Consider the following 27,058-nt stretch of genomic DNA (forward strand, 5'->3'; position numbering starts at 1 on the left):
AAATGGCGTGATTTCATTCTTTTAATGGCTAGTTTAAAAGGTTAGGTTGTTTATTTGAGATGTTTCTAGTTTCTTGAGGGAAGATTGTATCGCTATAAACTTGCCTCTTAGAACTGCTTCTGCTGCACCTCCAGTTTTAGACCATTGTGTTTCCATTTCCATTTGTCTCTGTTGTTGTTCAGTCACCAATATATTAATCTTTATATTCATGGAGATAAAATATACTTGGACAAAAATTTTTATCATCAACTTCATAAAGTAGTTTTCTCATATAATTTATAAATATGTAATTTTCATGTATTAGATGGTATTTGGGATATTTACATGATGTATAGGGAAAATGGCTACACTTACTGACAAGCTTAAATGGTAAAATGTCCTGATTTTAATAATCCTTTAAAAAATGGTCTCAATGTCAAATTTTATGCTCTTGTTTTTTATACTCTTCTTTCCTTAAATAGTACAAATCAAGAATAATCTCGTTTTCTAATTCTTTATAATTTTCATTATTCAGTAGCACTTTTCTGCCCTAATTTAGTAGAAGGATAAATCCGGAACCTAGTGAGCTACATAAAAGTGGAGCTGCTTGCTCCCCCTCTTCCCTCCAAAGTGTCTTAGATTCCTTTTGCTTTCGTGTCCATGTGCCTGGGTTTTTTACTTTTATCACCCTTCTATTTGCTATTGGGCCGTTATCTATCCTTCATTCTTTCTTGTATCCATTTATATAGTTTTAAAAATCATTCCAAAAAAAATAATGCTGAGAAACTGGTGATGATCCTCAGACACAGCATCCGTCTACACCAAAGCTCAACTTGGGCAAATCACTTCCGCTATAATTTGTGGGGGTGAAGTGGAGGCACTGTTTTTGACAAGAAGAAATGAAATCGCATATGATAGAAAAGTACCAAACTGCTAGTGATATTCAGCTGCTTTTGTATTAATCACCCAAAGGCTCCCCTTATCAGTAACAAACTACCCTCCAGATAATTGAAATTTGCCAAATATTTTTAAAAAGCATTGTATTATGATTTTATATAACCAAGAATGATATATCTGAAAAGTCTCACAGCCCCTTACTCAAGGCAAGGAGTAATGCCTGTTGTGTGTGTTTATTTACTCCAGAAAAAAAGAGGCAAGGGCTACAAAGATGATTTCATGAGCTGTTAACTATTATCACAACTACCACAAACCCTTTGTTGCTGTTCAGTGGGTCAGTCATGTGCAAATCTTTGTGACCCCATGGACTGCAGCACGCCAGGTTTCCCTGTCCTTCACTATCTCTCAGAGTTTGTTCAAACTTATGTCCATGGAGTTGACAATGCCATCCAACCATCTCATCCGCTGTTGCCCCATTCTCCTCCTGCCCTCAAACGTTCCCAGCATCAGGGTCTTTCCAATGAATCAGCTATTCACATCAGGTCACTAAAGTATTGGAGCTTCAGCTTTAGCATCAATCCTTCCCATGAATATTTAGGACTGATTTCCTTTAGGATTGACTCGTTTGATCTCCTTACTGTCCAAGGGACTCTCAAGAGTCTTCTCCAATATCACAATTCAAAAGCATCAATTCTTCAGCACTTAGCCTTCTTTATGGTCCAACTCTCACATCCGTATGTGACTACCGAAAAAACCACAGCTTTGACTAGATGGACCTTTGTTGGAAGAGTGATGTCTCCGCTTTTTAATATGCTGCCTGGGTTTGTCAAATCTTTTCTTCTAAGGAGCAAGCATCTTTTAATTTTGTGGCTGTAGTCACTGTCCGCAGTGATTTTGGAGCCCAAGAAAATAAAGTGTCACTGTTTCCCTTGTTTCCCCATCTATTTGCCATGAAGTGATGGGACCACATGCCATGATCTTAGTTTTTTAATGTTGAGTTTTAAGCTAGATTTTTCACTCTCCTTTTTCACCTTCATCAAGAGGCTCTTTAGTTCCTCTTCACTTTCTGCCATTCGAGTGGTATCATCTGCATATCTGAGGTTATTGATATTTCTCCCAGCAATCTTGATTCCAGCTTGTGCTTCATCCAGCCTGGCATTTCACACAATGTGCTCTGCATAAAAGTTAGACAAGCAAGGTGATAATGTACAGCCTTGATGTACTCCTTTCCCGATTTTCTTCCAGTCCATTGTTCTATGTCTGATTCTAACTGTTGCTTCTTGACCTGCATACAGGTTTCTCAGGAGGCAGGTAAGGTGGTCTGGTATTCCCATCTCTTGAAGAATTTTCCACATTTTGTTGTGATCCACACAATCAAAGGCTTTAGTGTACTCAATGAACCAGAAGTAGATGTTTTTCTGGAATTCTCTTCTGTGACCCACTGGATGTTGGCAATTTTATCTCTGATTCCTCTGCCTTTTCTAAATCCAGCTTGTACATCTGAAAGTTCTCAGTTCACATACTGTTGAACCCTAGCTTGAAGGATTTTGAGTATTACCTTGCTAGCATGTGAAATGAGCACAATTGTGCAGTAGTTTGAGCATTCTTTGGCATTGCCCTCCTTTGGGATTAGAATGAAAACTAACCTTTTCCAGTCCTGTGGCCACTGCTGAGTTTTCTAAACTTATTGGCATATTGAGAGAAGCACTTAAATAGCATCATCTTTTAGGATTTGAAATAGCTTACCTAGAATTCCATCACCTCCACTAGTTTTATTCATAATAATGCTTCCTAAGTCCCACTTGACTTCACACTCCAGGATGTCTGGCTCTAGGTGTTATTAAACCACTGGGTTATCTGGGTCATTAAGACCTTTTTTTGTATAGTTCTTCTGTGTACTTTTCCCACCTCTTCTTAATGTCTTCTGCTTCTGTTAGGTCCTTACTGTTTCTGCCATTTATTGTGCCCATCATCGTATGAAAAGTTCCCTTGATATCTCTTATTTTCTTGAAGAGATCTCTAGTCTTTCCCATTCTATTGTTTTCCTCTATTTTCTTTGCATTGCTCACATAAGAAGGCTTTCTTATCTCTCCTTGCTCTTCTTTAGAACTCTGTATGCAGATGAGTATATCTTTCCTTTTCTCCTTTGCCTTCTGCTTCCCTTCTTTTCTCAACTATTTGTAAGCCCCCTCAGACAATCATTTTGCCTTCTTGCATTTTGTTTACTTGGGGATGGTTTTGGTCACTGCTATGAGTGGTGACCAGTCTTGAAGGTGAATCAGAGAGTCAAAGGTGAATTTGGGGACAGGAATCACAGAAACCAAACAGTGGGGTGGTTTCTGCAGCAACGGCAGTTCTCATATGCAACCAATCACACAGGATGTCTCTGAAGCAGAGTTCCTGACAGCCCAGGGATGGAGTGCCAGTATGGCCTCCTGAGCTGTCATCTCTTCAGGAGCGTCTGAGCAGTGTCAGGGGAGAAGTGGGATGGGTTCCTGGACAGGGAACACCGGAGTCTCCAGGCAGCAGGGGCTCCCCAATGAGCCACCTGGACTGGCTCAGAAGTAGGGGAACCACAGCGTTCTTAAAGACTGGAGGCCTTTCCCAGATGTCACTGGACTGTGCCACTCCCAGGGACTCCCACTTCATCCTGGTGAGAGGAAAACTATCCCAATAATACTTGATATTGGACATCTCATTCTCTTGGTGAGGGAGTGTTCAGAGCTAATTTCAGTACTGTGACATTTCTTGCATCCAAATGTCGTGAAGCAAATTCATACTTGCTTCAAGCATCCCTGGTGGCTCAGACAGTAAAGAATCTGCTGCAATGCAGGAGATCCAGGTTCAATCCCCAGGTAGGGAAGATCCCTAGAGAAGGGAATGGCAACCCACTTCAGTACTCTTGCCTGGAGAATTCCATAGACAGAAGAAGGCTACAGTCCATGGGGTTGCAAAGAGTCAGACACAACTGAGTGACCAAAACTTTCATACAAAATGTATATAAATTAAATAATACACATGTAGAAATGCCATTTTCCTGATGTTTTTGCTTTGTGAAGCATGGAGAAATGGCCTGATGGCCACATATAAGGCCTAGAAATTTGTAGAAATTTCCCAAGGAAAGCATTGCTTCATCCTGCTTGACCATGAAGGCAGAGCAGGTCCTCTGGGGCAATTCTTGTACCCCAAGATGAGGATATTCCTGGCATAACTGAGTAAACCAAAAATGGAATCTTACAAATACACCCTCTTCAGTCCCAAGGGTCAGCAAGTAGCTGCAGATGATTCTGGCATTTCCCACTGCTTATTTAAAAGGAAAACATTTTTATAATAAAACAAAGAGTATAGGTTTGTCCTTCAGGGGACCTGAAGTCCCAGTACAGTCAAAGGTACCGATTCCTATTTCCATATTCCAGTTGGCACCATTCATGTCTGCATTCCCCAGAAATGGTTTTGCAGCCTGGAGAACAGAGACCATGATTGGAGAAAGAAAGATGTTTATCACTAAATGATAGAAAGCAAAAGGTCACATCATCTATGGATACACAGAGAGGAAGACCTTCCTGCCCCCACTGCCTGTGGGTGGGACCCTGTGGGCCAGATCTGTGAGGTTTCCTGCAGTGACCGCCACAGTGCCAGGGTTTTCAGGTAACCACAGCAGAAGCAGATGGTGCTTACAAATAATGTTCAAGCTGGGTGAGGAGTTTAAATCTCCTCATTTTACAGAGCAGGATGGCAGGCCAGGAAAGGCAGATGAGCCATCCACACAACCTATAGTGGCAAATGTAATCCTTGTCCATACCAGTGCTCTTACCAACCTGGGGCAGTGGGTGCCATGTGAAGTCATTGACACGGATTTCAAGAACATTAAGAAACAGACAAACGGAAACTGTTGTCCAAGAAAAAAACAAAGGCCACCTATAATTCTACCACCAAGAAACTCATAAGTAACATGTCAGTCTAGAACACATCCACAGTCACTCTGCCTGTGTTCTCACACCTCTCTGTCTCATTCTAAGCTCTGCACCAGAGAATACAGAGTTTTTAGTCACTTCTTGAAGGGTTACAGCATTGCCCATCTACTAGGTCACAAAGGAAGACTTGATAAATTCCAAAGACCAAATATCAACCAGATCATGTTCTCAGACCATAATGCCAAAAAATTGGAAATCAATCACAAAAGAGTGGAAGTTGGGAGTTAGAGGTGTGATGCAGGGAGCCCAAAGCCAGTGCCCTGTGACAACCTAGAGGGATGGGAAGGGGAGGGAGGTTGGAGGGGGCTCCAAGAAGGAGGGGACATATGTACACCTAATGCCAATTCATGTTGATGTATGGCAAAAACCATCACAATATTGTAAAGTAATGATTCCCTAATTAAATATATATATACATATATATATTTTATCTTATAAATTTCAATACTGGAAACTAAATGAGAGTACTAAAATTTATAAGGTAAAAAAAAGCATATACCATATTACTAATTACTTAGAATTCCAATGAAATGGCAATGTATTAAAATTTGTGGAGCTTAGTAGATGGAGCAGAATTTGTAACTTCAAATATAAGCTAAACCGTTCACTTAAGAAGCTGAAACAGGAGCAACAAAGCAAGCTGAGGAAACAAGAAGGAAAAAAAAAATAAACAGTGAAAATCAATGAATGGGAAAAAAAACAAAAAAATAACAAAATTCATAAGCTAATTCTTTGAAAAGATAAATGAAGCAAAATTCTGGCAAAACTGGTTAAGGAAAGAGGTGAGAAAGAGACATTATATATTAAAATAGACATATATACAATGAAAATGGGGAAAATTACAGACATACAAAAATAAAAGAATAATGCAATAACCACTTTGAAGCAGTCTTGGTAAGACACCAAATCTACATTTGATCAAGAATTGAGTTTAAACTACCAGTTTACAGGAATACAGAGGACAGATCAATCTAGAAATGCAGTCATGGGAAACCTTAGGCAATGTGATTTCTTCATAAGAGAGGGAAAACAGAGTTGGAAAGGAACGGAAGGTTATGAGAGATTAGAAAACAGGCAACCAAGCCCAATATGTAGGTTTTGTTTGGATTCTGGTTTTTTTTTTTTTTATTATAATGATATTTATGAGACAGTTGGAAGTTTAAACACTGGGTATTTCTTGACATTGAGAAATTGTGAATATTTGGGGAGGAGATGATGGCATTATGGGTAGACTGAAAAAAATACTGGAGCATTTGTAGTTGTCATGATAAAAAAGTCTGAGCTTTGCTTCAAAATAATATGAAAGGGGATGAGAATGGAGGTATAGACAAAATAAAATTGGCCTTGTGCTTCTATTGAAGCACAGAGGATTCAGTATTCTGTATACGTTTGCATGTGTAAGTGAAAAAAGGGAGAAAACGGCCCAGCCTTTTTTGTGAAGTTAATGTAATTTTTACTTAAAAACAAATCCAGACAATACAAAGGGAAAAAAAATGATGGCCTCATTTCACTTATGAATGAGAATGCAAAAAGTAAAATGCTAGGTGATCTCCATCCAATAATACACTAAAAGATTTGGTTTATCCCAGAAATAGAGGAAGATTTTCCAGAGAATGCATAGTGCTATTCATTACAGTTAAGACTAAAGGGAAAAAACCATCATCTCTTTCAATAGATGCAGACAAAATCTTTAATGTACATCTATTGAAGATTTTATAATTAAAAAATCTTAGCAAACTAGGAATAGAAAAAAGAAATTCCTTAAATTGGTACCCCAAAACTGACATCAAAAAATTTTCTTAATGGAGAAAATTTAGGCACATTTCTTTTAAGACTGGGAAGGAGACAAAAATGTTCTATTACTGCTACTCTATAGCAGAGCTAGAGATCCTAGTCAATATGGTAAGAAAAGAAAAAAGTTTTAGTGATTTGAAGGGAAAAGTAAAACTGCAATTATTTATTTAAAAATATGATAATCTGCATAGAAAAACAACAAAATAAACAATCTATTACAATTAATAATAAAATTAAGCAAGGTTATTAGAAATAAGGTCAATATACACAAATTTCTAACTTTTTTCTACACCAGTGCCTCCCAACAAAGAGTGGTTTTGCCTTGCAGGTGGGATTGATAAATTTGACAAATCAATTTTAAAACGACACCCAGTTTAATTTGAATTTTAGATAAGCAATACATAATTAAACATGTCCTGTACAAAAACTGGGACAAAATATTAAGTGTTAGTGTTTCATGTGAGAATTTCACTCCAACAGGAATTTTGACAATGTCTGAAGACATTTTCAGATATCAAAGGGAAGGGCTGCTACGGGCATCCATGGTGTAAGACAGGGATAGCACTAACATCCTACAACACACAAGACACCTTCTTTTGAAAAGGATTATCCAGCCCCAAACCTTAACAGTGCTGAGGCTAAGAATCCCTGCAGTAATCAACCAGAAAATATAATAAAAATCAGGGATCATGCACAAGTGTAAACTGTCTCAGTTCAGTTCAGTCACTCAATAGTGCCCGACTCTTCGCAACCCCGTGGACCACACCCAAACTCATGTCCATTGAGTCAGTGATGCCATCCAACCATCTCATCCTCTGTCGTTCACTTATTCTCCCACCCTCAATCTTTCCCAGCATCAAGGTCTTTTCAAATGAGTCAGCTCTTCACATCAGGTGGCCAGAGTATTGGAGTGGCAGCTTCAGCATCAGTCCTTCCAATGAACACTCAGGACTGCTCTCCTTTAGGATGGACTGGTTGGATCTCCTTGCAGTCCAAGGGACTCTCAAGAGTCTTCTCCAACACCACAGTTCAAAAGCATCAATTCTCCAGTGCTCAGCTTTCTTCACAGTCCAACTCTCACATCCATACATGACTACTAGAAAAACCATAGCCCTGACTATACAGACCTTTGTTGGCAAAGTAATGTCTCTGCTTTTCAATATGTTGTCTAGGTTGATTACAACTTTCCTTCCAAGGAGCAAGTGTCTTTTAAATTCATGGCTGCAGTCACCATCTGCAGTGACCTTGGAGCCCAAAAAAACAAAGCCAGCCACTGTTTCCCCATCTATTTGACATGAAGTGATGTGACCAGATGCCATGATCTTAGTTTTCTGAATGTTGAGCTTTAAGCCAACTTTTTCACTCTCTTCTTTCACTTTTATCAAGAAGCTCTTTAGTTCCTCTTCACTTTCTGCCATAAAGGTGGTGTCATCTGAATATCTGAGGTTATTGATATTTCTCCCGGCAATCTTGATTCCAGCTTGTGCTTCTTCCAGCCCAGCATTTCTCATGATGTACTCTGCATATAAATTAAATAAGCAGGGTGACAATATACAGCCTTGATGTACTCCTTTTCCTATTTGGAACCAGTCTGTTGTTCCATGTCCAGTTCTAACTGTTGCTTCCTGACCTGCATACAGATTTCTTAAGAGGCAGGTCAGGTGGTCTGGTATTCCCATCTCTTTCAGAATTTTCCACAATTTATTATGATCCACTCAGTCAAAGGCTTAGGTATCAACAAAATTCATAAAGCCTTTATAAGAGAAAATTTTGAAACTCTGAGAAAAGGAGAAAAGATTATAAGGCACAGAGAGACATTCTATGTTCTTATAAACATTCAAAAGGTCAATTTATCCCTCAAATCAGTAATTTCATTGCACCTCTAAACAAAATTTAAGCTGTTTTTTTTTTTTCAGGGATTTGATAAACTTACTCTAAAGTTTATATGGAGGAATAAAGGACTATGAGTAGCACAAATTTGGAAAGGAAAAGAAGAAAGATTTGCCTTGCTAGATAAAGCACTCTAGCAAGTCCTGGTAATAGAAGATGTCTGTTAGTGGTTCAAGGACAAACAAAAGAGATCAATGGGGCAGAAAGGAGTCCTCAGAAACATACCCTCAGGAACTTAATATATTCAGAAGAAGAGTTATGAATCAGTGAGAAACAGCAGGCTTACTAAGGACACAAAGGAAAAAAAACACTGTACTTTACCTGATATTACATAGAAAGATGTAATATCAGGTTTTACAATAACCCTTAAAAAAAGTAAAACAATTAATAACTTTAATAGAAGACAATATTAATGGGATAAGGGTGAGAAAGGTCAAAGTTACAAACCATAAAGCAAAAAAGAATTGATGGGTTTGGTTTTTCCAAAGGAAAGGATTCCTAGTCAACAAAGAATACAGTGGACAAAATTAATAGATTGGGAGAAGTTACATTCAATACCTGAAGCCAACAAGGGACTGATAAGCTAGATTAAATAAGAGATTCCAGCAAATCAGCAAAAGAAAAGAAAGAACCCTGGTTGAAAAATCAGCAAAGAAAATGACCAGGCAGTTAACTGAAGGAAACATAAAAGAGATGGTGAAAGTCATAGTGGGGAAATGTAAATTAAAACAATCATATTATCTCACTTTGTACTAAGCACGTTAATAAAATGTAGAGCACAAGATAAGTTGCCACTAGGGTTATTAGTGGCTGGGGGTAACCTTTTAGGAGAGTAATTTGGCAAGACAGGATCAAATTAAGCAAACGCACAACATATGATCCAGCTCTCCTGCTCCTGGGTGGGTACATGCCCAGAGAAATAATTACAAAGATAATTAATGTGCAAAGCTGCTTGTTGCAGTGATGTTTGTGTGGCTGGGCTGAGTCAATCCACAAGTCTATTACTGGAAGCACAGGTGGGAAATCCTAACAATAGGATTTTTATGCAGTAACTGGAAGTAATGACTTAAATGCGCACAATAGAAGCATCCACGAGTTTTTTCTTTTTTAAGGCAAAAAGTGATTTTTTTAGCCAACAGCATTTTGTAAATTAAAAATCACACACACGAGACACACAAATAAGTTGCACATCAATACAATAACATGATTGCCACTTGTGAGAGAAAAACGGGCAAAGGATAAAAGGTAATAAGAAAATAAAAAAGCAAGAAAGGTCCTTGCAAAGACTAGAAAATGTCTTGAATGATGGGGGTCGGGGGATGGGGGCGGTGGGCATTTAAGTAATCTAACCTTCTGCCCCTGGTGCCCAAACCGAAGAAAATGCAGCAACAAACAAGCAAAAGAGAGGTAAGACAAGCTGGCAGAGGCTGGAAAAGCTATTTCCAAGCCAGATACAACCTGGGTGCACTGTCCTTTGTTTGAAGGAAACAGATTTCCCCAGTGGTGAGGAACCCTACGGAGGAGGTGGGAATTGTATAGGGAGCAGCCTGAGGGAAATCTGTCAGTATGGGTGGCCCAGAGGCTTACAGGGTCTCTGGTGCAGAAACCTGAGATAACTTTCTTCTGAGCATCTTCAGTTCAGTTCAGTTCAGTTCAGTCGCTCAGTCATGTCCAGCTCTTTGTAACCCCATGGACCGCAGCACACCAGGCTTCCCTGTCCATCACCAACTCCCGGAGCTTGCTTAAACTCATGTCCATCGAGTCGGTGATGCCATCGAACCATCTCATCTTCTATTGCCCCCTTCTCTTTCTGCCTTCAATCTTTCCCAGTATCAGGGTCTTTTCTAATGAGTCAGTTCTTTGCATCAGGTGGCCAAAGTATTGGAGCTTCATTTTCAGCATCAGTCCTTCAATGAATATTCAGGACCGATTTCCTTTAGGATTGACTGGTTTGATCTCCTTTCGGTCCAAAGGAGTCTCAGGAGTCTTTTCCAACACCACAGTTCAAAAGCATCAATTCTTCAGCACTCAGCTTTCTTTATGGTCCAACTCTCACATGCATAATGACTACTAGAAAAACCATAGCTTTGACTAGACAGACCTTTTTCGGCAAAGTGATATCTCTGCCTTTTACTATGCTGTTTAGGTTGGCTATAGCTTTTCTTCCAAGGAGCAAGCATCTTTTAATTTGATGGCTGTAGTCACTATCTGCAGTGATTTTGGAGCCCAAGAAAATAAAGTCTGTTACTGTTTCCATTGTTTCCCCATCTATTTGACATGAAGTGATGGAACCACATGCCATGACCTTAGTTTTTGAATGTTGAGCTTTAAGCCAACTTTTTCACTCTCCTCTTTCACCTTCATCAAGAAGCTCTTCAGTTCCTCTTTGCTTTCTGCCATAAGTATGGTGTCATCTGCATATCTAAGGTTATTGATATTTCTCCTGGCAATCTTGATTCCAGCTTATGCTGTATCCAGCCCGGTGTTTCACATGATGTACTCTGCATATTAGTTAAACAAACAGGGTAACAATATACACAGCTTTGAAGTACTTCTTTCCTGATTTTGAACAGGTCCATTGTTCCATGTCTGGTTCTAACTGTTGCTTCTTGACCTGCATACAGGTTTCTCAGGAGGCAGATAAGATGGTCTGGTATTCCCATCTCTTGAAGAATTTTCCAGTTTGTTGTAATCCAGTCAAAGGCTTTAGTATAGTCAATGAAGCAGAAGTAAATGTTTTCCTGGAATTCTCTTGCTTTTTCTATGATCAAATGGATGTTGGCAATTTGATCTCTGATTCCTCTGCCCTTTCTAAATCCAGCTTGTCCATCTGAAAGTTCTCAGTTCATGTACTGTTGAAGCCTAGCTTGGAGAATTTTGAGCATGACCTTGTTAGTATGTGAAATGGGTGCAATTGTGTGGTAGTTTGAACATTCTTTGGCATTGCCCTTCTTTGGGATTGGAATGAAAACTGAACTTTTCCAGTCCTGTGGCCACTGCTGAGTTTGCTAAATTTGCTGGCATATTGAGAGAAGCACTTAAACAGCATCATCTTTTAGGATTTGAAATAGCTCAACTGGCATTCCATCACCTCCACTAGCTTTGTTCATAGTAATGCTTCCTAAGGCCCGCCCGCTTGACTTCACATTCCAGGATATCTGGCTCTAGGTGAGGGCTCACACCATTGTGATTATCTGGGTCATGAAGATCTTTTTTGTACAGTTCTTCTGTGTATTCTTGCCACCTCTTAATATTTTCTGCTTCTGTTAGGTCCATACTGTTTCTGCCATTTATTGTACCCATTTTTGCATGAAATGTTCCCTTGGTATCTCTAATTTTCTTGAAGAGCTCTCTAGTCTTTCCATTCTATTATTTTCCTCTATTTCTTTGCATTGCTCACTTAAGAAGGCTTTCTTATCTCTCCTTGCTATTCTTTGGAACTCTGCATTCAGATGGGTATATCTTTCCTTTTCTCCTTTGCCATTCACTTCTCTTCTTTTCTCCCCTAATTGTGAGGCCTCCTCAGACAACCACTTCGCCTTTTTGTATTTCTTTTTCTTGGGGACGGTTTCGATCACTGCCTCCTGTGCAATGTTATGAACCTGTGTTCATAGATCTTCAGACACTCTATCAGATCTAATCTCCTGAATCTATTTGCCTCACAAGTAGGGTCAATGGGAGACACTGCATAAAATTAGAAAGAAGTCAGGTGCTTCTAACCACCTTCCACCCCAGCTCTATGGTTCTAGCTTCTGACCCAGCCATTAGGATAGAAGTGGAGTCGTTTAATGTTGCTAATCTCTGGGTTGCTCCTCTACACTGTGGAACTTCTCAGCTCTACTATTACCTCTGTAACCAAGTCCCTGTGTTAAAATCTGTTTGAATTAACTGTAGTAGATTGTCTTCCTGACCAGATCCTGGTACAAGTTAGGTGGACCCCTATTTTGTTATTTTAAGTCATGCAATCACAAATACCCTTAAAGATAAATCTTGGTCTCCAACTATGTCTATTTCCTCTCACAAATTTCTAGAAAAGTGTACAGAACATTGTTTTTTTAATGGACATTGCCTATTCCTCTCCTAAATGACTGCACTTTGTACTTCTATCAATAGTATATAAGTATGCTCCTATAAGCTCACCAATTTGAAGTCAGAAAAATAGCATCTATTTTAATTCTTTTCCTTCACCACTGGCAAGTTTGAATTTTGTGTTCTGCCTATCTCTATCATTCTGTCAGCCTTTATCTGCTCCTTCTTCAGCTACTGTCAAGCAGGGCCATGTCAATATCATCAGTGGGTATCACTAAGAACTTGTAAGAAATTTAAGAACTTGTAAGAAGTTTATTCACCAGGTTTGTATTTTGCTTATTAAGGAAAGGGTTTTAAAAGATGGTAAGGAGAGGATAGAGGTAAGTTCTTTTTAGAGTTCATATAAGTAAGGGCTTTATATCTTGAATGTGAATCATATACACCTACAGAGTCTAGCTAGAGTCCCTGAGGGTTCTGCCTCATCTCAGCCAAACTGCTTAAAACAGCAGACTGCTGCACCAGCCATGGTTTCAGCGGTGCTTGAAATCCAAGGGCTCAAACACAGCCTAGGAAAAATCATCTAGCTTCCCATTCCATTGGCGCTGTGTTTCCGGAGTGAGAAATATCTGGGGTCAAGGCCAAGTGTTAGCCACATGCCTGTCAAGCATGTATAGTCAAAATCAAAACACTCAGCAATTACTGTAGCCCACCAGGCTCTGCGGTCCATGGGATTTTCCAGGCAAGAATACTGGAGTGTGCTGCCATTTCCTTCTCCAGGGGATCTTCCCAACCCAGGGATCGAACCCGGGTCTCCTGCATTGCAGACAGACGCTTTACCCTCTGAGCCACTAGGGAAGCCCCTCAGACAGGTTAGGAAATACTAATATGCCTGAAAGATGACTGAACTCTTGAAAAGTCTCATGAACCACACGTGAAATATTTGAAAAATGTTAAAATTTATTAATAATAGTTAACATCACACAGTTAATCCGACTAGTTCTTTATTGTACATGACAACATCTTCACTAGACTGAGTGCTCAAGGGTTTGAGATGATCTGCTACTGAGTACATCGCAGTCATAGATTGAGTCAATATACTTACACAGGCAAAGCAGCGTCAGCAAGGAACTATTACCTAACTGGGAACACAACCATTCAAAACACATTTTCCAGCGTTCCATTTTAGAAGCCACACACACAGCTCTACCTTTTAAAAATGTGCAATTTCATAGATGGTGCCTAATTTTTCAAGTTTAAAAGTTAAAGTTCACTTCTATTTCTTGGGCATCCCTTAGTGATACACAAATCTAGACACTGTTCTCACTACAAGTTTGATAAATGTGCAAAATTTGGGTGCTTTGAGTTGTGTCGTTCCATTTTTGTTTGATCCTTGTATCCTACTCAACATTGTTAAAAGGCCTTCCCCTCTTTATTATGAAGTATATGGGTTTAATAAAAATATTAAAATGATTTAATATTTTAGGGCAGAAGTGGGCTCTCAGATTCAGGATTAACTGCACTATAAAAAGTAGGGTAAGGAAGGTTTTAGGTCCCTTTCCCTCTCTACCCAAGCAGTTTGAAATAAATACTTCTTGTAAAAACAGCTTAGCCTAGAAGTCTGTGGACAATACCTCTTGTAGAACATTTACAAAACAAACCCAAGGTGAAATTTGCTAGAAGGGTACAAATCTGCCAAACATGTTGTCCCTGAAGTTTTGTATGTTTAATTAACAGTTTGGTTTTGGTTTGCTATCAAAAATTAGACCATTTTGCAAATATTTTTGGTGACTTCCTTTATCTTGTTAGAGAGGTTTAAAATACTACCAACTGCCCTAAGACTGAAGATTGCTAAGCAGTTTATTTGAAATGATTCCTGTTTCCTTTGTTAACATCTCATGTAATATTGTGCCAGAAAAGTTTCTAGACTGAGCAATTAGTTGGTGTGGTTTCTTCAGTCCACAGTCCCAACCCTCTTCACACTATCCCTAGACACCTTCCAAGTTTCTGAGTCTGCAGGGAAAGGAGGAGCTGCTTGACCGTTCACTCACTTTAATGATGTTTTCCTTCTCTTCCTGCATATGAATGAGGTATTTCTAGTAACTATATCTTCATCTTCCATCCTTTAACTACATTGATCTATTGAGACCCTGTCTATTTATAGACATAACAAATGAACATATAAATACATTACATATAAAGGATCATACAGTGTCAAGATGAAGGAGCAGATGTACTTCATGAACTAAATACATTTCAAATATAAATTAAAATGAAAATACAGTGTTTCCACTTCTGCAGGAAAAAATTTTAAAACAGACCAAAAAGTCTTCCCGCCCCCAAAGGTCCACTGCTTATTGATGACCTGTGAACCTACTCCCAGGACTCTAGGCTTTGGTTTTGCTTGATCAGACTCAGGATGCTTTGATTCCAGGGACAGCATCCACTGGAACCCACTAGGCAAATGATTATAGATGAGGTTGACGAGGGTGGCTATCCATGGACTTCCCCTCCATTGCCGCCCCTCCTCCCTGCCTATGGGAGAATCAGGCTCAAGTCAGTGGAGACCTCTCAGCTCTCTGAGAGGAGAAATAGCACCAACCTTCAAGCTGGGGGATGCTTTCCATATAGAAATGTCATGGTCAGGCTTCAAGGTGAAGCAAACATATTTTTTTATTATTGTTCCCATCCTGTAGGATTATACAGGGGCATGGAATTTGGCCAGGGGGATTACTAAAGATTAAATCTTTTTTTCGAGTTTTAAGAAAATCAATGGTAACGGTTGTGAAAAGTGTGAACAAATTGTATTTATCTCAGGAGAGCCAAGGCTTGGGTACCAAACTCTACATTGAGTAGACAGAGACAAAACCTAGTCCAATGAGGTCCTCTCTGCCAAGGAAAAGCCTAGGGGTCTGTTTCTGACACAAGGGGAATGGCATCTTATAATTTAAAGCAGGAAAGGAGGAAAGCCAGAGAAAGTCCTTCCAATTGCAGGGGCTCTACCGTTGTCCAGCCTCTCGGATGCGGCAGGCCACAGCAGTGATGAGAGCTGCCCCCTTCCCACTGCCGTCTTCTGACTCCAGGAAGGACACATCGCATTTTGGAGCCAAGTCCTTCACCGTCTCATGCATGACTTTGGCAAAGCTGAAAAAGTTGGGAGGAAGACAGAATAAAATATCTTAGTTACAACAGATTTGTGTCCTGAAAGATAGTGCCCTAAGAAGTGATGCTGGAAACCTAGGAATAATTGAGATGGAGAAGAGGATGATAGCTACCATCCTAGTTTAATACCATAGTATTAAATACCATAGTATTAAACACTATGTATTGTGTTTCAGAAAAACTGAGGTTTGGAGAGACTAGCAACATGCCCAAGTTCTATGTCACAGTGGGCAAGAGAAGCTAAGATTCAACTGTAGGACAAAAGCCTGAGATTATGGCCAGCTGTGTTCTTAAAAGAGCAGTCATTTATGCATGGCTTGCAGAAGTGCCTGTTCATCAGCTCTAGAGGGGAGGACCAAGTCCCATACATGTGATATTCCATTTTCCAGAGATATTAACTCATATCAGATATGTCTCACCCAAAATTTCATTAAAGGCAAAAGGAGCAGACTTAGGAGGGTGTTGTTGGGAGATGACAAAAATCAAAGATTCTTCCTGATATGGGACTAGAGAAAGAGACCATTTGTCATTATCTACCCACTAGAGCAGGGTCAGGTTGCTCCTCCCCATTGGCAGAGCTGAGGATGGAGGTCTTAATATCAAGCCCCAGGGCTAGTGGCTGGACTTCTGTCCCACTCCCAACCCTCACTTGGGACTGAGGTTCCTATTTTCACAATGACACTGAATATCAATAATAGAAATTTAGAACTTCTCAGGGTCTGCTCTTTGCAGTAACTGTAGACTCTGGGCAAGCTTCTCAACTTCTTGAAACAATCATGGTGACACAGGTGACAATTCAATCAATGAGTCTCTCCATCCTACCTTCTGCTGAGCAAGGGGCACAGCTCTGTTCTTTTAGTTGAAGAGCTTCTACGGGAATGGGACTGAGGTATATCCTGATTTTAAAACAATTTATTCAGAATATATGCAAGTGAGAGAAGAAAGGAGAAGAGAAATAGTGATGAGAGGACAAAAGGGGGAAGAGATGGACAAAGACAGAAAAAAGAGTAAAAAGAAAAAGGAATTCAGTATTTTCATGCTAGAGATGAGTCTTCCCTGGTGGCTCAGACAGAAAAGCATCTGCCTACAATGTGGGAGACCCAGGTTCGATCCCTGGGTCGGGAAGATCCTCTGGAGAAGGAAATGGCAACCCACTCCAGTACTCTTGCCTGGAAAATCCTATGGACAGAGGAGCCTGGTATGCTACAGTCTATGGGGTCGCAAAGAATCGGACACAACTGAGCAACTTCACTCACTCACTCATACTAGAGATGAGGGTGGTAAACCGCTTCTATAGAGGGGCAGGCAATTGACACTTTGAGCTTTGTGGGTCATATGAAAGTGGAGGCGCTCAGTCATGTCCGACTCTGCGACCCTGTGGACTGTAGCCCACCAGGCTCCTCAGTCCATGGGATTCTCCAGGCAAGAATATTGGAGCGGGTTGCCATCTCCTTCTCCAGGGGTTCTTCCTGACCCAGGGATCGAACCCAGGTCTCCCGCATTGCAGGCAGATGCTTTAACCTCTGAGCCACCAGGGAAGCCCATTGTGGTCATATGCTGCTGCTGCTAAGTCGCTTCAGTCGTGTCTGACTCTGTGCGACCCCATAGATGGCAGCCCACCAGGCTCCCCCGTCCCTGGGATTCTCCAGGCAAGAACACTGGAGTGGGTTGCCATTTCCTTCTCCAATGCATGAAAGTGAAAAGTGAAAGTGAAGTTGCTCAGTCATATCTGACTCTTAGCGACCCCATAGACGGCAGCCTACCAGGCTCCTCTGTCCATGGGATTTTCCAGGCAAGAGTACTGGAGTGGGTTGCCATTGCCTTCTCCATTGTGGTCATATAGTCTGCTGTTAATAGCTAAAAGCAGCCATAGACAACACATAAACAAGTGGGCATGGCTGAGTTTCAATAAAAGTTTATTTACAAAAACAGTTGTGGCTATAATCTGCCAACTCCTACCCTAGACGATAGAAAAAAATGCTCCAGATTTCCCGCATACATTTACTAGAACATTGGCAGAAGCACTGTTTGAAATAGTCAAAATCTAGAAATAACCCAAATATTCATCATTAGGATAAATTATAGCTTAGTCACTCAAAGGTTACAGCCCTGAAAATTAATGAACTATGATTGCAGACTTCAGTGTTGATGCCTCTAAAAACCATGCATGCAGTGTGAGAAAAACCAGTCACAAAAGAAAAGATGCCATGTGATTCCCCTCATGGTAAATTCAACATTAAGTAAAGCTGGGACTTCCCTGGTGGTCCTGTGGCTAAGACTGCACTTCCGATGCAGGGGGCTCAGGTTCGATTCCTGGTCCAGGAACTAAGATCCCATATGCTGCTCAGTGCAGCCAAAAAAAATTAAGTAAAAATAAACACTATAGATGCATATATAAAATATGGGAGGAAAAAAGTGATAAACTTAATCACCTCAGCACTTACTCATGGTGGGGAAAATGAAGGGTGCAACTGGGAGGAGCTCCCAGGGGGCTTCCAAGCTGGATGGTAAAACACAGACCTACTTCTAGTTATTAATCTTTAAACTATAAAGCATGCACTATATATACTCTTTGGAATGTTTGATAATTTGCCATAAAATAAAGAGAGAAAGGAAAGCAGGGAAAGAATGAAGAGATGTGGGGAAAAAGGTGGGCAGGAAGAGTGGCGATCGGCACTCACTGAGGATGTAGCTTGTAGAGGGTCCCGTCCACACCCACGGTCACTTTGAGGGTGTCCAGCCCACGGTTTTCTCGTATTTTGTCCACTACGGCGGCCATGCCCGCACCGCAGAGCTGGGCTGCCCGGCGAGCCACCACGGTGCACACCTCCTTGACGATGATGCTGTCATCGCACGTGCTCTCGAGCCCTAAGTGGTGGAGGATGGCCCGGACCTGCAGCAGGGCCAGGCAGTCACTGGGGCAAGAGGAGACAGCCGGTGGTCAGTGACGTCCCAAGAGGGCCTGATGGCTTGCACTCCAGAGCCTGGCTCCTTCATCAGAAGCAGTTCTGGGGGACCTGGACTTCCAAGGGCTGGGGGTAAAAGCTACCGTCCGTGAGAGGTGGTTCCATTTTTAAACTCAGTTCAGGAACTAGTGCTTATCACACCGGCCCACATGGACAGGAACACAAAGAAACAGCTCCCCACGCCACTTTATCCAGGCAAGGTGCACGCTGCTGCTACAAAACTGATACTCAAAAGGAAATTCACTGGCCATGATTCCACTTATTTGGAAATAGCAAAGACAGTGATGATGCTAATACATGACAGTTTTCAGTTGCAAAGCCCTTTCCTGTCCGATCTCTCATTGTTCACAGGCCAGCAGGACGGGCCTCAACAACAACATTAGATGCCTCTTCTACTTCTCCTCCCCTACTCTGGGTGGTCTGAATCTACCTGTGCTCTATTTATAGAAGAAGAAAATAGACCTGTAAACTGGAACAGTATTCTGTTTACTGGTGCAGATAACTTAGGGCCCCTCTCATGTAGGCTGTCTAGGTCCTGTTTTTCAATATGCCTGAGAGTAATATTAATGACAGCATTAATTCCCAGAAGGCTCTGAAACTCAGCATTCTAATTTAGAGCAGACTTCTCGTCTCCACCATTAAACTGGAGGAAGAAGGCCTTGCTTTAATGAGCCACCACAGGATGCCACTTGATCCTGGTTGCCTATTACTGCAGCCAGCGGTTACGAAGGTCCTTCTTGCCAAGTACAGGGGCTTCAGTGAGTTATCTTCTGCCGTGCATTCCCACTTACATTCTGTGAGCAGCTATCTTTCTTTCTACCTTTGAAATTGGTCTAGAACCAGCAATACTGCTTTGAACAGGTTCATCCAGCTTAGCATGATTTTTCACAAGAATATCATATATTTTCCCTTAAAATGCCAATTGTTCATAAAGTACTTTAAAACAACACTATATAGAGACAAACACGTTAGCTACTAAACTGACCTTTATGTAAGCCACACCCTGATCGGACCTGAACTGTGAAAATCCCAGCTTGTCTGTCCATGAAAAGGACACATGGCCCATCCTACTCCAGGCCCTAAATTCTCACCTCTCAATCTGAGACAGAAACTTGGTTTCAAAGATTCCCCTTGTCTTGAGCCGCTCTGAGATGCGGCCACGGAAGAGCAGCCCACGCTTGGTGAAATCGATGAGGATGTTACGAACAATCTCGCCCAAGTACATGCCGCTGATCATTTTCTCAAACCTGCAATGCAAGTAATGTTCATGGAGGTTAAAAAAGAAGTGTAGGATGTGCTGATACAGACCAGCCTTCACTACATTAGAAGGTAGAGAGCATACAGATTCCCACTGGTAGAACAGGAAATGCTATTTGACTCTCTTAGGCAGGATTCCTGGCATCCACACGTACTGACTCATAGCATTCAGTAAAATGTGTCCTGAGGCCTAAGGGAGTCCCTGAATTGACTCCATTTAATGGGTTCATTTTCCTTCCAAGGCTTATTCCTGACTTCTCAAGAAGGAACTCACACCAGACCCCACCCCACTTCCAGAAGAGCAGGATACTGAATCTTAATCCCTGATGTTGCTGAGAATTTAGCATGCTTTCCCTTCAACCTAATCATTTATTGCTTAAATAACTAGTGCCAGCTGAGAACTAAAATGGCCAAGAGAACTGAACATGACTGCTCAATAGTTTGAGGGTCTTCTGGCTCTGCCTAGTGCCTTTAAAAATATCAGCATTCTCGATTTCAACCAAGACTCCATCATCGTTTAATCTTATCTTACTCCAGCCTGTTTTCTTTCATTAATGCTTTCTGGCTGGTTCCTGGAGGCACTTTAGTCTGTGGCCTCTACTATAGACAAATGTTTGCAAGGGATATTCTGCAGAAGTACAGTCCCTGGTTAATCCAATTAGGAAACACTACATTCAACCTCTTCCTAATGGGACCCCACCATAACAAGGGCTTGGTGATGCTGGGGCCGCCCCCTTGTCCAGTATGACAATAGAGGATGCTATACACTGGATGGATGGAGAAAGGCTTGCTCCTATTCGCTTCCTGATTCTACCTGCCTCGCCCCAGCAATGCTTCTTCACCCTGATGGCAACAAGTGGTTCAACTGTCTGTTTTCCCTCAAGTCCCACACCTAGGTTTTAACACTTTCTCTCACCTGTCCAGTCCTCACAGTAGGAGCTGCTTCCTACATGTATACTAACTTCTGTGCTACTCAGCAACCCCCTTTGATCTTTTCATCCCTCTAAAACCTGGGTGACCAACTCCAATTCTCCTTGCAACATAACTGTTGTGGTTTTGTTTTCCCAAATGGACTTCGAGACCATCACAGTTCAACAGGGCAAAAAGGACTTAACCCAGAACTTCCCAGATGTATCTGAGAAGAAGCCCTTTCCAAAGAAATCTCTTCTGTTAACATCTCAAGAGAATGAGCATCCTGGGATTTGCTGTTGTGGGTGACTCATCACTGTTCAGTTCTGAGATAAACATACCAGAGCCCACACGCAGCTGGGCGCCTACCTCTGTCTGCCAGGGTTGAGGGAAAGTTCATCCACAGCTGCATCAAATTCTGTGCGCAAGTCATCGAGGCATCCGTTGTCCCCGAAGGCCCCCCACTCCATGTTGACACACATCCGCCCCTCTTCCCCTTCCACCAGCTCAACATTCCGCATCTCCTCCATGTAGCAGGCATTGCTGCCTGTGCCTGCCAATCAAGAGAGGTCAGTTAGGGCCTCCCTCGGCACCATCCCCCACCCCCCAGGCTCTGTGACCCTGCAGGGGAAAGACAGTCCAAGTCCTCACCAACAATGAGGCCGACTTCACAGTGAGGGTCTTCATAGCCACAGGTCATCATAGTCCCAACTGTATCATTCACCACGGCAACCACGTCCAGGTCAAACTCCTGAGAACAACAGCAGATCCCAATCCCCAAATGAGCCACAATATTCTCCCTCAGACACTTGCAGGGGAGATTTAGATGTGTATAAAACTTATTGGTGGCTCAGAGGTTAAAGCTCCTGCCTGCAATGCAGGAGACCTGGGTTCGATCCCTGGGTTGGGAAGATCCCCTGGAGAAGGAAATGGCAACCCACTCCAGTATTCTTGCCTGGAGAATCCCATGGACGGAGGAGCCTGGTGGGCTACAGTCCATGGAGTCACAAAGAGTTGGACACGACTGAGTGACTTCACTCTCAAAGCTTATATAAAGAAAGCTGAGTGCCGAGGAATTGATGCTTTTGAACTGTGGTGTTGGAGAAGACTCTTCAGAGTCCCTTGGACTGCAAGGAGATCCAACCAGTCAATCCTAAAGGAGATCAGTCCTGAGTGTTCATTGGAAGGACTGATGCTAAAGCCGAAACTCCAATACTTCAGCTACCTCATGCGAAGAGCTGACTCATTGGAAAAGACCCTGATGCTGGGTGGGATTGGGGGCAGGAGGTGACGACAGAGGATGGGATGGCTGGATGGCATTATCAACTCGATGGACATGGGTTTGGGTAAACTCCGGGAGTTGGTGATGGACAGGGAGGCCTGGCATGCTGCAGTTCATGGGGTCACAAAGAGTCGGACACGACTGAGCGACTGAACTGAACTGAACTGAACCAACAGTTTATATAGCAGGGCTTATTTGCTCTGCTTAAATGTCACCTCCTCAGAGACCTTCCCTGGTTATAGTATTTAAAAGAAGGTGCTTCCCCAGCGCCACTCACCCTGTCCTCACCCAACTTCATTTCCTTCATAGCACAAAAGCACCTGACGTTAGCTCACGGTTTGTCTATAGAATGAGAGCTTGTGGCCATTCCTGAATCCCCAGTTGCCTAGAGGAAGGCTTGACAGACCATGGACACTCACTAACTGCTGAAGGACTACAATGATTATCCCTGTGACCAGCACAACTGCACTTAACAGTCCCCCCGCTTTGTACACAGAGACCCCTTCAGGCCTCGTGCTGTGCCTCCCCTACCTCTCGCCGGTGGATGGCTTCCTTCAGCAGCATAACTACGTCCTCACCCTCGCAGCCAGACGCCTTGAAGCCTTTAGTCCACTTCAGGAGGATGCTCTAAAAATCACACATGGGCAGGGAGGTGGATATCAGAGAAGGACTCTTGGCTCATTCTCTAGTTGTCAACCTCACAGGTTATCAGAGGCCCTTTGAAAACTGATCATCTCACCCACAAGTTCTTCTAAACCTATCTCACCTACTAGAAGGGCCTACTGTGCTCCAGGCATTGGGCTAAGCACAGCACATGTGCTACACCATTTAATCCTCACAGCAACTCTGTGAAAAGCCTGTCATTATCGTGCCCATTTTACAGGTAACTCTGGCCTTGGAGTAAACCGCCCAAGGCCTGCAGCTTGGAACAGAGGAGGCCCTCACCCCCAGGCTCACCAACTCCAATGCACGGGCTCATAAGCACCACACAACTGCCCCTGCCAAGGAGCTAAGCTCTATACGCTCGTTGCCCTCACCAGGAAAAACAGTTTGCCTGAACATCACACAGAGGGGTCGGTTTGTGTCTGAATTTTCAGACTCCACTATGAAGTGAACGACTACCCTCTGCTGAGTTACAGGGCCTTTCAGGAGCAGATATATGATGGCTTTGAATATGGGGGGCTGTTTCATATACTGCTCCCTGGTTCCCTCTGTGCTGCTTCAGTCCATCAGGGAATAGGCATCCAGGATCCCCACACCACTCTTGAGAGGCCGGAACCCAAACAAGGACCACATGCTTACTATCTACCCACTGCATGGTTTCTCCAGGACTTGCTTGGTTTCTCACGGCCCAGGGGTTTAATATCACGAGTCCCACTGTGTTCGGATCCCAGGAAACTCAGAAAAACAAAGTTCAATCTCAGTAGTGACCTAGTTTACACACCTATATCCAAACCACTCTGATTTTCTTATTTATAAATTAGCTCGACATCTCTGATGAAATTTTGTATTCGGTACTTTCAAGAATTCGGAATGTTGAAATAACATTACTGTAAGTGGTCCTTAAATAATACGGCATGCAGAGGCCCCAACAGCTGGGGAGAGCTGCCCGTGGCCACCAGCTAAGCCAGGCAGCTTGAGGCCTCTAGGCTTCAGAACCTGCTGATTTCCCCATCAACAGACTGATCTCAGCAGAGCAGAACCCAACTTATAGACAGAACAACAGATAGAACCCAGCTTCTGCTTCTCTTGTTCTTAGCTTTCACAGTTCTAGACTGAATATCTGATGCTTACAGAAACTTAGAACATATGGCATAAATGCAATACAATGACCTGGAATTTTACTATTCAGGCACAAAAAGAAACAGTTGGCATGTCTTGGGAGCCACCAGATAATAAACATATATATGTCTATAAGCATATATATACATGCTACACTTGAAAAGTATGTTAAAAATATTTCAGTAGAAGTATACTTGAAAAGTCTGTTAAAAATATTTCAGTAGAAGAAGTCTAGAAGCATATAAACTGGAATTTTTTTTTATCTTCCTATTAATCACATTTTGTACATTTCTGTATTATAGAGTTTATACTTTTCTTAAAAATATTTTTCTGGTCTTACCACCAGATTTTTCCCAAATCATTGAGATTCCTTCCAAAAAACTAGTCGCTAATATGAGGCAGTGAATGACTCATGACTTAACTGTTTCCCAACTGTTGAATAACTTAATTTGTTTCTAATGACTGTTATAATAAGCAATGTTTCATTAAATATCACATAAATGCTTATATACATGTTTGAGTAAGTACTTTTGGTAAACTGATGCAAATGAGAAGGCTTTGAAAACCAATGCATTAATACTGAAAAAAATAATATGTTGAGACAAAGAAGCTGGAAAAATGAAAAGCAATCCTAGACTAACACTGGACAAATGTTAACAGATGTTGGGAAACACTGGGTTCGGCAGGGTTTTCACCAGGACTTCCTGACACCTGACCTGTGGTAGCAGTGCACGTGGTAAATCTAACTCGCAGAGGGAGGACTAGGAGGCATTTACAAAACTCAGCTGCGTGACATAAGGGCTGCTGTGAGCGCACCGGATCTTTATCCCCTGCTTCATTCACCAAGGCAAGTTGGCAGGGAATAAAAAGCAAAGGCGACACTAGGGAAATATCACGACATCCAAACAGGAGATGGAGTGAAATGTCCCGAGCCCAGAACAGGGGCCTCAGCTGAGCATAACTGACAGCATGGACTCATGTGTCCAGAAACTGGAATCAAATCACGGCTTAGCCACTCGCAGGCTACATGACCTGCAAGATACTTGGCCTCTCTGTAGACCTGGTTTTCCTTTCTGCAAAATGGGCACACAAACACCTACCTTATGTGGTTGCTATGAGGATTAAATGAGGAAACCTAGCAGAGTACCTTGCACAAAATACTTAAAAAAAGTCAGTTGTTGATATTATCAGCAGCATCATCGTCATCCCAAAGATTGTTACCTACTTCACTCTCACCAGCTCTGACTTGCTCATTCCCATCAACAAGCCCTTCCCCATGACTGATCCCTAATGCCTGTCTTTTCTTCCTCTTGGGTCAGCTTTCTCCCTTGCTCAAAACTCTGGCTGGTTCAGAGTTAGTAAAGCCCATGGGAGAGCCCTCCAGGAAAGCACTGTTACCTCGTCCAGGCTGTTCTGCTGGCAGGGGAAGGAGAAAGTGAAACCTAGAGGCAGGGACACACCCTTCATGCCCATGTACTCCAGGAAGTCTGCAATGCACTGGACGATGTGGTCGAAGAGCTGTAAGGAGAAGTTGGGCTCTGAGCAGGGTGGTGGGTGGGCCAGGGCAGGCTGTACCCAGCAGGGCCTGAACACTGACTCTGGGCCTTTACCCAAGAGAAAAGCCAGCTCGGGCACATACTTAAGTAAAGGCCAGCCAGAGCCCTAGCCCACCTACTCCTCCCCAGGACCACGGGTGAAAGCAGAGAAAGCACTGTCCTCCCGGGTGAGAAGCAGGTATCTCCCGGAGTCCCCTCCCAGAGGATCCCTTGTCTTACCTCGTCCCCTGTGCCATGCATGACCTCCTGTGGGATAGAGTAGATCTTGTTGTGCATCTCCACCCCACGTCGCTTCCCGTTCCGTACACGCACCAGCAGGACCCGGAAATTGGTACCCCCAAGGTCCAAGGCCAGGAAGTCGCCTTTCTCTGGAAAATAAGCCCAGGAAGATAATTCACTGGGGCTAAAGAGACTGACAGTCACCTCCGTCTAATGGGGAGCTCTCCCAGGAGGCCTTGGACAACCTCAGCATAATAGACAGTGGTTTAGTCACTAAGTTGTGTCCGATTCTTGCAACCCCATGAACTGTAGCCCGCCAGGCTCCTCTGTCCATGAGATTTCCCAGGCAAGAATACTGGAGTAGGTTGCCATTTCCTTCTCCATGATAGACAGTAAGCTCTACCTAATGATAAAGAAAATAACAACCCTGGGATTAGAGATTTCCTGGCTCCTTAGTGGTTCTCAAATGAATTCAAGTTGCAGGATCCCAGGAATTATAATGATCTCCAGAATACAGGAAAGAAAACGGTGATATGGTACACTCCAAAATATCCAGACATGCCACCTGTACAAAATCAAAGACCACCTTACCTAAGGTTCCAGAATAGAGAAGAGAGAAGGAACAACAGAGTCCAACTCTTTAAAGAAAACTGAAGGGAAATCTTTCTAAATGAGAAAACCCTCCTTTGTAGGACAGTCACAATGCACTGCATGCCTCAATCACAGTTTCCATGCAACCCTCAGGCAGCTGCAAGAGGGAGGCACTGCGTTCCCCTCTATAGAGGAGCGAGACCTGGCTGAACTAGGGTGCAACAATACACCTGTCCCTGGTAGCACAAAGCAGCCATAAACAATATGTAAGCAAATGGGCATGGTTGTGTACTAATAAAACTTTATTTGTAAAAATGGGCAGTGGGCTAGATTTAGACCATGGATTTTAGTTTGCCAACCCCTGACCTTATATGAGCTAACCCTGGAACCAAAATTCCTAGATTTGAATCCAGCTCTATCATCTTCTAGTTGGGTAGGTTTCTTAATTTCCCTGTGCCTAGGTTTTGTGTAAAACATAATAGCTTATTAACAAACAAAATTAACTACTAGTGTCTGTTAACAGTTGAATATTAAATGAATTAATACGTGTGGAATGCTTAGAGAAGCGTTTGACACATAGTAAGCAAGTATTTACTATGATTACTGTTCAGTTTTAGCAAAGGAGTACCTTGGTTGAGCTCACTGAACACCAGAATTTCCCAGTACTACAGCTGAAGAAACATATTCAACAATCTGACCTGAACACCTAATGCTAAGGCTAAGGGAGTCCCCTTGGAGTGACTGAGCCCTGCGGTGAGCTGGGTGGCAGCCCTT

The 27,058-nt window shown here is 42.3% G+C and overlaps 1 protein-coding gene across 2 annotated transcripts in view; it reads right to left on the reverse strand.

Moving 5' to 3' along the window:
- Positions 1–15,210: 15,210 nt before the first annotated feature.
- HK2 (hexokinase 2) overlaps positions 15,211–27,058 on the reverse strand; it is a 68,742-nt gene continuing 56,894 nt past the window's right edge. For both annotated transcript variants that reach the window (XM_055539541.1, XM_055539543.1), the window contains 8 exons: positions 25,694–25,842; positions 25,317–25,436; positions 22,668–22,763; positions 21,506–21,605; positions 21,224–21,407; positions 19,780–19,935; positions 18,404–18,637; positions 15,211–15,704 (listed from right to left, as the gene is read on the reverse strand). In XM_055539541.1, coding sequence (XP_055395516.1) covers positions 15,560–15,704; positions 18,404–18,637; positions 19,780–19,935; positions 21,224–21,407; positions 21,506–21,605; positions 22,668–22,763; positions 25,317–25,436; positions 25,694–25,842 — 1,184 coding nt within the window. In that variant the 3' untranslated portion in view covers positions 15,211–15,559. The remainder of the gene's footprint in view (positions 15,705–18,403; positions 18,638–19,779; positions 19,936–21,223; positions 21,408–21,505; positions 21,606–22,667; positions 22,764–25,316; positions 25,437–25,693; positions 25,843–27,058) is intronic.

The sequence above is a fragment of the Bubalus kerabau genome, chromosome 11 (assembly GCF_029407905.1).
Source record: "Bubalus kerabau isolate K-KA32 ecotype Philippines breed swamp buffalo chromosome 11, PCC_UOA_SB_1v2, whole genome shotgun sequence".
NCBI classification, from domain to species: Eukaryota; Metazoa; Chordata; class Mammalia; order Artiodactyla; family Bovidae; genus Bubalus; species Bubalus kerabau.